The sequence below is a fragment of the Miscanthus floridulus genome, chromosome 3 (assembly GCF_019320115.1).
Source record: "Miscanthus floridulus cultivar M001 chromosome 3, ASM1932011v1, whole genome shotgun sequence".
Classification (NCBI taxonomy): domain Eukaryota; kingdom Viridiplantae; phylum Streptophyta; class Magnoliopsida; order Poales; family Poaceae; genus Miscanthus; species Miscanthus floridulus.
This window is the reverse complement of record NC_089582.1, coordinates 87846704-87860763: the sequence shown is the minus strand read 5'-3', so window position 1 is coordinate 87860763 and position 14060 is coordinate 87846704. Positions and strand designations below refer to the sequence as shown.

The 14060-nt window shown below is 42.8% G+C and overlaps 2 protein-coding genes across 3 annotated transcripts; one reads left to right on the top strand and one right to left on the bottom strand.

Moving 5' to 3' along the window:
• The first annotated feature begins 304 nt into the window (after positions 1-304).
• LOC136546064 (cytochrome B5-like protein) lies at positions 305-3750 on the top strand. Of its 2 annotated transcripts, none has more exons than XM_066538044.1 (6): positions 305-515; positions 1196-1311; positions 1377-1414; positions 1704-1781; positions 1899-1990; positions 3342-3750. In XM_066538044.1, exons 2-6 carry the CDS (start codon positions 1230-1232, stop codon positions 3406-3408), a joined length of 357 nt encoding a protein of 118 aa, XP_066394141.1. In that variant the 5' UTR covers positions 305-515; positions 1196-1229; the 3' UTR covers positions 3409-3750. The 2 variants fall into 2 exon arrangements, with proteins under 2 accessions (XP_066394141.1, XP_066394142.1); XM_066538045.1 differs by lacking the exon at positions 305-515 and adding an exon at positions 539-740.
• An 857-nt stretch (positions 3751-4607) lies between these two features.
• LOC136541865 (transcription factor WRKY19-like) lies at positions 4608-6614 on the bottom strand. The gene is made up of 3 exons (XM_066534027.1): positions 6137-6614; positions 5922-6041; positions 4608-5556 (listed from the first exon to the last, which is right to left on the bottom strand). The coding sequence occupies exons 1-3, from the start codon at positions 6472-6474 to the stop codon at positions 5058-5060; spliced, it is 957 nt and encodes a 318-aa protein (XP_066390124.1). The 5' UTR covers positions 6475-6614; the 3' UTR covers positions 4608-5057.
• Positions 6615-14060: the final 7446 nt, after the last annotated feature.

The window sequence follows — 14060 nt, the reverse complement described above, 5'->3', positions numbered from 1 at the left end:
AGCACTTTCGTTTTTATTTAACAATTAGCGTTCAATCATGGAGTAATTAGGCTCAAAACGTTCGTCTCGTAATTTCTCACCAAACTGTGCAATTAGTTTTTTTTCGTCTACATTTAATGCTTCATGTACGGGCTGCAAATATTCGATATGATAGATATTATAGCATTTTTTGGAAATTTAGTGTGGAACTAACCAAAGCGTAAACGGTACCTAAACCGGGTTCGGAAGGAACCCAAAACCATGTCCGTGAAACAACGAGCCTGATCCCCTCCCTCTTCTTGTCGGCTTCTGCCATTTTGTTTTCTACTTCAGCTGTTCTTGCCATGGCAAATGGCCAGATTGGCTGCCCAAGCCACGGCAGGCGAATATTCTCTGCGATGGCTAGCCATGAATTCTGTTCGTTCGCTGCGATTAAAGGCCGTTATTGTCCATTGATGTTCCGCTCTGTTGTACTTCACTCACTTGGGGAGGGTCACTAGTCGCTGCGCGCACTGCTGTGCTCTTCTTCTCTCCAGGTACGCTTCTGCTTGTCGGGCAGGTAGGGCAGCTGCATTCCCTTCTATTGCTGCATTCAGGGTTAAATCCTCTGTAAACCCTCCAGTTCATGGGGGCTATCCAGAGCTTACAGATAGGTGGGTGTTGGTGACCTGACGCCTGACGGGCTGGGCCGCTGGGGGAATTGGGATCCCTCTCTCACTTCGATTCAACCAAACTTTATTGCAAGATTCGCCGATTTCAGGGTAGGATTAGTGCCAATGATTCGGTCTTTGAGGAGTCCGCGTTGGAATCATCGCAAGATACCGTGCTGAACGCGTTTGTCTTTTGAAGACCTGTTCCGAAATAGAATACCAGATTCGCGTAGATCCTGACACGCGCCGATGTGATCTTTTACAATTTACCCTAGCGTATTATCTCATAGATATGTGCCTTTAGCCTTTACGTCACCTTCATCGTTACTCATTAGATATGTGGCTTCGGCCCTTAATTGTTCTTTCGTGCGTCTGTTTCAGAGTTGAGTAGGCTGTAGACTCAGTTGCGTTCTGTTGACAAAGAGATACAGTCACACAGATATACATGTTTCTTTAATTATACTTGGTTCTTATTGTGTTTGATCGTTGCCTATTGTTTACTGTGAGCGATACTGACGGAAGCCAAGTACTAAAGTCGGTTTCTTTCTCTGAACACATTATTTCAGTCAGCACCAGATACAGTGATTTCTGAGGCGCACGATGGAAATTCTGATCTACGTCTTGCTTGTTGTGCTTATTGTACTGGGGGCCCTGTCTGTTATCCCAAGGTCTAACAGCAAAGGTAAAAGTTGTATCACTTGAGAATCAAAGGTAAACATTTTGCCATTGACTATTGTTATATTGCAGGCAAAGGAAATGGAGCGCATCCATTAGGCAGTGGGGAGGTGAATGCCATCTTTTATCATGGAATACTTTAGCTTCCTCATTACTGTAATGCATGCACGTCTAACTAACTGATGATCAAGCAGTCGCTTTACATTGTGCTTGTTGAATCTGAGAAACGACTTGTTGACTGAAAGGCAAGGCTAACATGGGTTATGCAGAGACTAAAATGCACATTCAGATGTGCCACTGCCTTAACATCATTTTCATTCGTTGCTTTCTACCATTCCCCATTCAGACAATTAACTTAACATCATTCTCACTCGTTGCTTTCTGCCATTCCCCATTCAGACATCTAGAAGCTATACAAAGAAAGAGGTATCAACTCACAACACAAGAAAGGATTGTTGGATAATAATCAAAGATAAGGTTAAGAAAACGATCCACCACTTTACTGCAAAATTTTATCCAGCATTAAATTAATTAGGAAATTGTAAAAGGCTTGGACTTCATGTCTCATGATTCTTCAGTTTTCTGATTGTCCAGGTTTACGATGTTACTTCATACGTGGAGGAACACCCAGGTGGTGATGCCATCTTGAACAATGCTGGAGATGATTCAACGGAGGGATTTTTTGGGTTTGTAACTCATTGTCGATTTTTTGCACTGCATTCTGCCATCATTTGCTCACAGAACATGATTTTCTTTTGGCACCCAGAATACGGTCTATTAGTATGAATTTCAGAATTGTTAGGTTTTACTGTTCTGTGTGTCTTTTTATTTAAATTTTCCTAGGTGATCAGATCCCTTCACAAAAATTGGTTTAAACTAAATTACCTTTCAACAAATTATTTGTTTATAAGTAGGCATAAAACCTGGATAAGGATCCTGTGTCTTCCAGAGATCCAAAATAGTGAGCTTGATGGAGAGGTATTCCCTGTTGTTTTCTAGAATAACTAATAAAGGATAAATAACACCTAATTTCTCCCAAATAAGATCTTTATTTGTCAGAATCTTAGTCAACAATCAAACTAAAATCAATCTTTTGACCTCTCAACTCTCAATAAAGCACATTCCAACTTAACTGAATTCAAATACGCTTCATCCGAACAACCATAAGAGTTTGATGATCATTTTAAATTTTAAAAGGTGGTCTAGAGTTTTGGACCTTTGTATCACAAAGGCTGAGTTTTCAAGTAGATAATTAGATAAATTTGCAATTCGTCAATATTATTTTCAATTTTCTGTTTGGAGCAATAAAGTAGAGATGGTTAATAGTTTTCTATTGCTTGTCTATTTCAGTGATGTTGACCAATAATTTCCTTTGTTTTGAAGTTTCATATATATTGATGTTGTCTAACTGAACTCTGTGTGCCCAGCCCTGAACCTGTAGGCTTGAAACATTGAATAAGATTGATGTCCTTGTTCATGTCCATGTGGTTGTTGCTATGAGAATGAAATATTAAATATATATGTGAGCACGCTAATAAGATCCTGGGATAATTGACAACATCCAGATAATAGATGCTGCGAATTGGCAAAAACTCTTAAATAATATTCATGTGGATATTTCTTATATCCTTTCCTTGTCAAGAAAAACTCTTCTGATTTTGCTATTGCTTTTCTTCACAACCTTGATTGCTCAACTGTATTACCTTCCATCTTTTGTGTCCAAGAGAAATGTCATACCTGTACAGTCTACACGCTTTCAGCCCTCAAAGAAGACAATACTTAAGTATTTACACGAGCACGTCCACAAGTTCGTAAACGAAATAACAAATCCTGACATGACGATAGATGCTGCAGAACCATTGAAACTGTAAAATAACAGCTTTGATGGGGATTGTGCTTATCCTGTCCTTTTCTTAAAGGAAAATTCGTTTCTTTTTGCTATTGTTTTTCTCCACAAGTCAGATTGCACAACATTGGCACCTTCATTTTTCAATGTGTTTATTAGATAATAAAACTTATACCTCCACGCGTTTTCAGCCCGCAACATGGGACAAGAGTATTTGACATCATCGAGGATTTCTGCATCGGCGAACTGAAGGACTGAGGAGTAGAGGCTGTGGATGCTCAAAATCAAATGTGAACCCATGCGCTCTCCTACATTTTCTGGACGACGACAGGAAGTGAAAACAGTTGCCATTAGTGAACTAGTGATGAGGACTCCTCCCCAGCTTTTGTGGTTCTGGCTTGATATTGACCTGGTATTGTTTTACCAGTAGCAGTGTTTGAAGCATGGACTTTGAACTTGTCCTGGACGTTTTTGTTAGCTTTATCGCTTTGAGAAGATATGCTTCTTAGATGTATGGAACTTTCTCAGACCGGACAACTACTTTGCCCATTTTCATATTGATGTTAAGACATGACAGTGAGAGGCATTTGCCCGGTCCAATTCTACCCCCTGGTCGTGTCTGAGAATGACAGATGTTCGGCTCAAGGGAACACGTTTAGAATTAGGGTGATTGATTGATGGGCTCATATTTCGTTCATTTTTTGTTTGTATGAAGAAGAAAGTTCATACTTTTGTTCATGAATTAATCTTGATCATAGAGGTGATCTTCAAAGATTAGGTAAGTGTATATACCGGATGTAAAAGACCTCACAAGCACAAGGCCGCAGCAGCTTTCTAACTAAGCATGTTTGACACATTGGTAGAGCATGAGAGAGCAATTTTCAGACACAAGCATGCTGTTATCATAGTTGCACAGCTCGGCGAGCGTCAAGCCTTGTGACTTCTGATGTGAGTATGATATGGCCTGGGCACTGCGAGGCTGTGGTCGAAGGACAAGGTTTCTTTTGGATGCTTACGAGTAGCCTTAGTTTGGCGTATCATCATGATCAGTACAGTCACAGGTTACCGAGGACCAGTTTGGTTGCCGAAAATTTTGAAAAAATGTTACTGTAGCGTTTTGTTGTTATTTGGCAATTAGTATCCAATCATAGTCTAATTAGGCTTAAAAGATTCGTCTCGTAGATTTTCGTCTAAACTGTGTAATTAGTTTTATTTTTTATTTATATTTAATGCTTTATGTATGCGTCTAAAGATTTGATGTGACGGAGAATCTTAAAAAATTTGGCGGGAGTGAACTAAACAGGGCCCGAATTGAGACCTTTTGGCAACCAAAGTGGAAATATTTTATCTATTTATTATTACAAGGACAAAATATGGTCTGTATTCAGGTTAAGTGTTGGCAAATGACAAGTTATCTTGTGATCGTATCAATTCAGAACTACTTCAACACACAAAAAAAGCTTAAATGTATTTGTGATTTCAAAATACATTTATATGTATGTAAAAGTGTAGAACCAGAGCAAAACTACCGATCATGGAGGTCAAAAACAATTCTGAGATGGCTCGAAGGATTTTATTTTCCCTTGGCATAAAAAAACAATAATACAATACAAACACTGCACTCTCAGGCCTCATCAGAAGAGGAAAAAGATTAACAAAAAAGAGAGGTAAAAAAAAAGACAATCTCTACTCTTGTTCATCATCTCCTACGGGAATTACTAATTACGCATTTACGCCTGCACTGCATCTGCATGGACCCAGGAAAGCAGAGCTCTGTCTGGTGCTCTTCCCTCCTCTGTTCTGTTCTGTTCTGTTCCAGCCTTCCAGGACGAACGAACGCCCGGCCCGGTCCCCGGAGCCAGAGCCAGAGGGCTTGGTCGCATCCCCTACTACCAACGCATCACGATTCACGCGAAGAAGCTGGCGATGTCTATGTCGATCAGCAGGTCGTCGAAGCTGTCCACGGCGGGCGGCGGCGCGCTGGCGGCCACGAGCGCGGACACCACCTCCTGGAGCTCGGCGTGGCCCCGCCACTCGGCGTCCTCGAACGGCAGGTAGGAGGCGACGTGGTTGTTGGAGTCCGAGGTCGCGGGCGACACGCCCCAGTTCTCCGAGGTCGTGGACGGCGCCAGCTGGCACCCGCCGCCGCTCGCGGGCGGCGTGGAGGTGGAGAGGTACAAGGGCGTGGCGGCCGCGGGCAGGCCCTCGCTCAGGGTCTGCAGGTGGGCGTCCGCGTCCGGGTTGTGCTCCGCCGGCGCCGCCGTGGCCACCGCTGCTGGCCTGTTGACGCAGGTGTGCTCGCCGTGGTAGATGACGTCGTACATCGTGGCGTCCTCGTCGGTGCGCTGCACCTGCTTCGTCGCCTGGCACCCCTGCGAGTGGCGGTGCGTGCAGCGGTAGTAGCTCCTGCGAGATTTGCACGGCGGAGATCAGCCACGGTTCTCAAAAAGAAGATATTTTGATTGTGAATTCGTCGTAGCAAGAATAGCAGTAGTAGCAGCAAGGAAAGATTGTAGCCGCCGCACTGTTCCAAACCAAATCTACCAAGTGCAGGCCAATCATTCAAGAACACAACAAAGGCTACAACATTCAGAAAGGACAGCACGGGCAGAAGCATCCGAACCCAAAAGGCAGACGCAAATGATTTCGATTCCACTTGGGAGGAAGGATAGGATAGGAACACACACACGTGCAGAACAGATTGCTTGGGCTCTGAAAATTCAAGAAAAGCCAAATTAACACATGTGTGAGTGAGATGTGGGGCTGCCAACCTTGGGTGCTTGGCTCCGAGAATCTCCTTCTGGCCGTACTTCCTCCAGCTATGGCCGTCGTCGACCGGGTTCTCGCCGCCGGCCGAGCTCACCCTCTGCCTCCGCTGTTCCATCACCTTCCTGCGAACCACACAACGAGTTTGGTTTAGCAAAGAGTCAAACGAACTTGTTGCTTGTTCTTGAGCAAGCTGCAAGCATCAGTGTTCAGTGGTCACCTCTTCTTGGTGGTGTTCTTGAACGGCCCGTCGGTGACGTCGCTGGTGGGCGTCGCCGAGAGCGGCGAGGCGAGGCCGGCATCGCCCGCGGACCGCTTCCGGCGGACGGCGCCGTCGAGGTTGGAGGAGGTGATGAGGCCGATGGAGCGCTCGGTGAGGGACAAGATCTGGGAGGCCAGGTGCATGCACAGGTCCGGGGAGCCGCCAAGGTGCACCTTCAGCTGCCTCACCAGCTCCTTGATGTGGCTCAGCTCCATCACCACCAGCCCGCTGCTGCCTCCATTGTTACTGCCGCCGTCAACGACGCCCATGCCCATCTCCATCTCCGTCGTCGCCATGAGATGATGAGATGAGAATGCCCGCCCTGTTGTTATATTGGCCGGCCGTCGAGGTAGGACCGTAGGACTGGAGGAAGGTATGTACGCGGCGGTGAGGTGGTCGAGGACTCGAGGGGGAGGCCGGGAGGGTGAGTGACACGAAGCGGGAGCTCGATCGGCTCTGCCCTTTTAAAGAGAAACCAAGCGCGTCCCGGCGAAGCCGGCGAAGCCGAGGGAATAGGATGTTGCTGACCGGTGAGCGTAGTGGCGACTGGGGCCTGATTGGCCGCTGCTGTGCCATGTCGGATCGGGAACACGGAACACGTAGCTTTCCTGGACGCTTCGTTTGGGGGGAGAGCTTGAACGCAGTTTTTTTTTTTCCCCCTAGGGGATCCCTGGACCACAAGCTTCGCACTGAGATTCGTGCCTAGCAAATTGTCTCTCCTCTGCGCATGAATCTCAGAGCGAATCTCGTTGTTCACGATGAGGGCATGCGCCCTACTGGCAAAATTTATTTTACCGGTAGAGCTTCGCTCGGGCTTTTCATGCCTGCACCTGGTCACTCGTGCTGATGGCTGATGCCGGAGTTGGCTTTTGTGGCACAAGATGCTGTGAGAGGTCGGAGTCACAGTGGAACCCAGATGCTGGTGCGTCATGGACGCACGGGACGGGCCCCCAAAGTCTGAACCCATACCGACCTACTTATTCGATTAACATATGACGAGACGAGAATTCTATGTATCGGTTTCTTGGTTTGGATGTAGCGCTACGGTGCTTTTCTTATTTTGTTATTATTATTACATGGAGATAGCTTACAGTATGAACTTATGCACACAGAGAAAAATATATGGAATGTAAACCTTGCTGGAGTATAGGTGACTTAAAGGATCATTAAAAAAAGGGGCTCTTGTGTTCTTGCCCTTACTTTGATCTGCAATTGTGATTTTGCCCTTGTTTTTCTAACTTTGTGATTTTGTCCTTAACTATTCACAAGTCAACGTGATTTTTCCCCTGGTCAACGGAAAAAACAGGGGCAAATTCGCGTTGACTTATGAACAGTTAAGGGCAAAATCACAAAGTTAGAAAAACAAGGGCAAAATCACAATTGCACGTCTGTGTAAGGGGCAAGAACACTATTTTTCCTTAAAAAAATGAAATGAAAAAGCGAACCTCAGCTCCCTACATATGTATATACTACTCAACTTGGTGGGTTTCTTGAGGTCAAGCTTGCCGATGACCAGTCTCAAAGTAGTTGTAGTAGTTCTCCTTCTCCCTCCTCGGTATTCTTGAATATGTACTCACTCCGCTCTAAATTATAAATTGTCTTAGTTTCGTCCTAATTCAAACTTCTCTAACTTTAATCAAATTTAATTTATAAAAAAATATACAAACATATAAATAATCATACGTACTAGATTCATATTGACTAGTTACACCATAAAATATATTTTGATAGTACATTTATTTGATATTGTAGATGCTAATATATTTTTCTATAAGCTTGTCAAAATTAGTCAAGTTTAATAATTTAGGACAAAGCTAAAAACACCTTACAATTTGTAGTAAGGTGTGATGTTTAATTCTTGTGTGACACCTTGAGGCCACGTCTCAAGCAAGTCGATTAAAGCCTATGATGCTATGGCCTTGTCATGTGTCTTGTCTAGTTCATATTGGCAATAAAGCAAAGAAAACTTTTGCTATATCTATATATATATAACGCCAAACGCATCGCTTTCATGCATGTCTGGTGCGGGCACTCTCGCTATAGGCGCACCTGTCTTTTCTAGGGTCTGTTTCATTCTTCTTGTGTTAATCTGTACTGTAAGGCCTGAAGCCACTCCTTTTTTTCTGCGATGTTTCACATTGAAAACTACTGGCTGCAGGTATGAAAATCCAGTTGGAACATGAGGCAGCCGCAGTTAGTTTTTTTCGATTTCAGTCTCTTCAATTTACACTTCTTCTTTAGCTACAATTTCAGATATTATGTATGTACGTAGCTAGCTAGTTGCATATATCTGCAACAATTTCAGGTAGTTTGGTGCTTTTTCTGACCGAGTGCAGTATATAGAGTAACAGCTATATATATACATACTACAGCATAGTAGAGACTTCTTGACTCTCTTTTTTTATGGGCAACATGACGCATCATAAAAAATTAAAACTATATATATTTTGTACTAATAAATATACTCCATGATCCAAATGTTGATTGTGCAACGTGTACCGGAGGCGGAGGTCCAAATGATGGGAGGAACACGAACCCACAGATGTATAGGAGGCAAAACCGCCAACGGAAAACAGCGGAGGAAACCTATACACACATGTTCATTGTACATGACGCTTCCCAAACACAGCCAACGCCTTTATTTTATTAGCTAGACTGATCTTGGACATTTTATTTCAATTTTTAAAGGCCAGTTGCATTGCCTCAACGGAGACTGATTCAAACCTGTCCATCTGCATTCGTGAACTAACAGGAATTAAGCACATTATTGTTATATATATAGTACGTATCTGTTTGCTTGCATTATAGGAGTATTGTACAATCATCGATCCAGTGGACGTACAAACTTCCAGCTGAAGAAGTAGTAGTTCGACATACTAAAATTCTAGCATATATATATATGATATGCATAACTGCCGTCAGGTTAAAAGTAAGGTGCGCACATACATGCATGCATATAAGCTGTAGAGATGATATGATCCGCGCCACCGTGGATACCATAAGCTGCTTCGTTTTTTATTAGTGTGTTTAATTTAGTTGTAGGCTTTAGCTACCTCAACCATGTGCTCTGGCATTTCTTACGCTGAGCTTTCTATATATGTTGTCACAGAATAATAAGCTTGCATTGCTCAGTAGCATATAATATTATTATTGCTTCTCCAAGGATTGAGAAAACTACCAAACCCAGCGCACGCACAAAATATTTCTTTCTAGCAACGGCTGTTGCCAGCATATATAGGAATCTAGCTAGAATTTCTTGGGGCTCAAATAATCCAAAACAAATCATGCAAGAAAGAGTTGTTCACACGCTCTTTTGGGAGAACTCAGCTAAGGGGGTGTTTGATCCGGCTACTAAAATTTAGGAGGTGTGTTAGGAGGATGTTGCATGTAGTGTTCGGATACTAATAAAAAAATAAATTACATAATCCGTCAGTACTTCAAGAGACGATTTTTTTAAGCCTAATTAATCCGTCACTAGCACATGTTTACTGTAGCAAACATTATCAAATCATGGACTAATTAGGCTCAAAAGATTCGTCTCGCAAATTAGTCGCAAACTATGTAATTAGTTTCTTAATTAGTCTATATTTAATACTCCATGCATGCATTCAAGCATTCGATGGGACAGCGACTAAAATTTAGAAGGGACAACCAAAGACCCACTAAAGTTGACACCTTTGTGGCTTTGTGTCATCAGCACGTACACCTCCTAATCGCTTTTTCTTGTGGAATTGGCATATTAGCGCTTAATAAAAAAATGCCTATATAATATATATCTCTGGTGAGGTGAGCTCTTGAGACTCGAGAGTAGCCGTTTCGATCCGGAGGGATAAAGCGAGTGGTGGAAATTCGTAGGAGAGCGGTGAAGTCAGAGCTCTCCATCTCCATCCCTTGCTTGCTCCCCATTGGCGAAGCAACGTGGAAGCTAGCAGATGATCGCAGGCTGTGGGACCATTACGCGTTGATGAGCGTGAAAGACATGCATGACGTCCATAGGGTGACGAACGCCTGACGCACTTTTGTGAGGGATCGGAGGTGGGGAGGAGAGAGAGAACGTGTGCGTGTGTGTGGGCGCCTGCAAATTAAGTTATCCTAACTTTGTGCCTATTTATGGTGCGCCTCATGGAAACTGACCCCATCACACGACGGTCGACGAATAGTGCCTACAGTAATTAGCAGACTATGCATGGTTTTGTTTTCGCAGAGTATCGTTGTAATCTTTAATTTTGCAGGTTCATGCAGAAATGAGAACATGTGATGGATGTCCATGTCCTTTTCTTCGGGTATTCAAATTCCAGTCCGATTAATTATACGTATCATGACAAAGTTGAACAATACACACGTATACATTATACTATGGTTTGATTTGATTCAATTTTGTTTGTCGAACAAAACCATATAAAAGAATCGATCTGCAGGAAGCATCTAATAATATAGGTAGTCAATGATTTTTTTTTTTTCTAACTAGAACCCGAGCGATCTACATTAGCAAAAAGTGGACTATTTCTAGTGTCTAGGAGAAAACATGTACAGCAATCATCCTTCATCCAATTCTATAAAGTCCACATCTTCATGAGAAGCAGAAGATCATGAGAGAGTTGAGAGGTGACAGGGTGGTGGGGACTTGTTTGGACACGGACTAAGCTCAGCATAAATTAAAGCACATGCGCCAATTCTATAATTGAAGCAGGGCCCCACAGGTAGAGAGGTGTTTACGAGTACGTTTTTTTCGCTTAAATAAAAGGTTAAAACAAAATGGCCGGGAAGAACAATGCAAGGACAGGGACAAAGGCTAGCTAGCCTTTGGTTTGGCTTTTGGTGCGTGGGGGTGGACAGCAACTGCTACCAGAACAAGAGAAGACAAACAAATTAAGGGGCTGGGATCAACTATTTAATTAAATGTTTCTAAGGCAGAAAGGTGTAGCGCTTGCGTGTTACATCAACGCGTCTTTCCTGTCTCTTCCTTCCCTGTTAAAAGACGACTTTTCGTGACTATATACGTCGTGGTCGTATATACGTAGGATTGGTTATTGTTGTATATAGATATGTAGCTACAATTATATATATACAAAGGTAGGAGTAAAATGATATGGCCGTATATATAGTACTAATTAATTAAGCGGTTGTTGAATGTGTATATATCTGGTAAGGTGTTGCCCAAGATGACAGTACATATATATATATACATATATATATATACACACACACACACACACACACATATATATATATATATATATATATATATATATATATATATATATATATATATATATATATATATATATAGGGAGAGGCTATTCAGTAGCCAGCTACAGAATAAGTTATTCTGTAGCCACCTCCATTTACCATAATTTTATATACTAATTTACGATAATGTCAATATATATTTACTATAGTTGGGTTACTATAACACATAGGGATATTTACCATAACGTTATAGTAAACCACTTAGTAAGGAGTTACTATAATCTCATAAATTAACATAGTAATTATAGTAACTCAAGGTGGCTACAGAATAGGTTATTTTGTAGCCAGCTATAGAGTAGTTGTTCTATATGGCTATTCAGTAGCCGGCTACAAAATAAGTTATTCTGTAGCCACCTCCATTTACCATAATTTTATACACTAATTTACGATAATGTTAATACATATTTACGATAGTTGGGTTACTATAACACATGGAGATATTTACCGTAACGTTATAATAAACCACTTAGTAAATTAACATAGTAATTATCGTAACTCAAAGTGGCTACATAATAAGTTATTTTGTAGCCAGCTATAGGATAGTAGTTCTATATATATATATATATATATATATATATATATATATATATATATATAATTTGAAGCAGCACGCATCACAAAACTGTAGCAGTAGTCGTCGTCGTCGTCCTGTAAGGCTGTAACAGTAGGTCACTGCTGGATCGGTCGATGGTCCCTCTCGCTGTGTGGTACTCCTACATGCAAATTCGTGGTCCGGCCATCAAACTCCAAACCACCGGCGGCCACACCGTACCACTCACTCAACGTTTCTCACATGGACATGGCTATCTATCAGTGAACGTGAATTCAAGTGCGTGAACGTGAATTCAAGTGCTCCGATGGATCGATCGACCCATGCATGCTAGCTACTAGAGCTGTCATGTCATATCAAGATCGTACCCCAAGAGGCAGGACAACAACAATAGAGCGCGTGCGCGGCCACTTGTGGCAAACACGTACGTACAACCCATTGGAGCTTTGCTAATAACTAGTAAGATGGTCCTTTTTTAGGGCCGGTCTGCTCCACTGCCAGCACGCACTAGTACGGGTGCGCAGTGTATATGGCCGCATGGGCATGCATCAGAGGCGATGAATTTTCCGGCCGCGGCGGACGCGGGCGCCCAACACATTGACGACGACGTCCGTCCAATCCGCGCGTCGCGTGGCAGCCTACACATGCGACGAGCAGAGGAACAGCACGACGGACATGCAATGCAAGAAGGTGTTAGCGGGTGTACGGTTTCGGATATTTAGACACATGAAATATTATATATATATATATATATAGACTAATTACGAAACTAATTATACAGTTTACGACTAATTTGCGAGACGAATCTTTTAAGCCTAATTAATTCATGATTTGACAATGTGATGCTATAGTAAACATGTGCTAATGACAATTTAATTAGACTTAAAAATTCTTCTCGTGGAATACTAACGGATTATATAATTTATTTTTTATTAGTATCCGAACACAAATACGACACCCTCATTTAACACCGATTCAAACACACCACTTATTGTCCGCCAACAGTACGATGCGATTGCGATGCTCACCTTTTGCTTCTCCTACCAACGCGGTGAGGTGACGCGGGCGACGGCGACGGGAAGCTGCCAAACTCCTTGCTACTACTGGCGCTGTTGCGTGCCTTCTCTTCTTCTTCTCCTGTGTCGCTACTCGCTAGGAAAGGGGACGAGTGTGAGGCCAGTATGCATGCCTACGCGCTCACGCCGGACCGGGAAAATTTCCTGGAAAATCGCCATCGCCTCCTTCCCCCGGCCGCTAGGTAGGGTCCATGTATGGATCGGAGAGACTCATCTATCTATTCCATGTAAATTTCGCGGATGTACGCACTCAGCTTGGAATTGAATTGTGCAGATCGAGAAAGCCATGCAGGCGTATAAGTCGGCGTCCAAGGGTCGAGAATCATGGTCGCTCTGCCTGGAATTCTAGACAACTAGCTAGGAGTACCACTGAACTGAACCGCTGGCCCCGAGCCTGCCCTCATGTTGGGACTTTGGTTCATACTCCAGTGTAAACTGTATGAAGCGGCTGTTCCACTGTCGCTGTTGTGTGATGTATGCACACAATTGGTTGCAACTAATTATTAGTTTAAAGCATGCAGCTGAGTTGCCTGATATGTACACTACTCCACGGCTCCACGCCATCATATGGATATATGATCATCTGACCGGTAGGGATCCCGTTACAATTTAGGATCAAACAATTGCTGTGCGCCTGGATGTTTGAATGCTTTTTATGTACATACGACACGATCCTCCTGGGATTCTGGTTAATGCATAACGGATTACAATATGCTTCACTGATCATTGCTTCGCGTCTATATATGCCAGGCATTGTGCATTAATTACCTACAGTAAGAAAAACATGCCATAATCTGAGGGCGCGTTTAGTTCCAAAAATTTTTTGGTTTTTGCCCATCACATCGAATTTTTGGACGCATATATGGAGCATTAAATATAGATGAAAAAAAAACTAATTACACAATTGGGTGAGAAATCGCGAGACGAAACTTTCGAACCTAATTAGTCAATAATTAGACACTAATCACCAAATACAAACGAAAGTGCTACAGTAGCCAACCCCGAA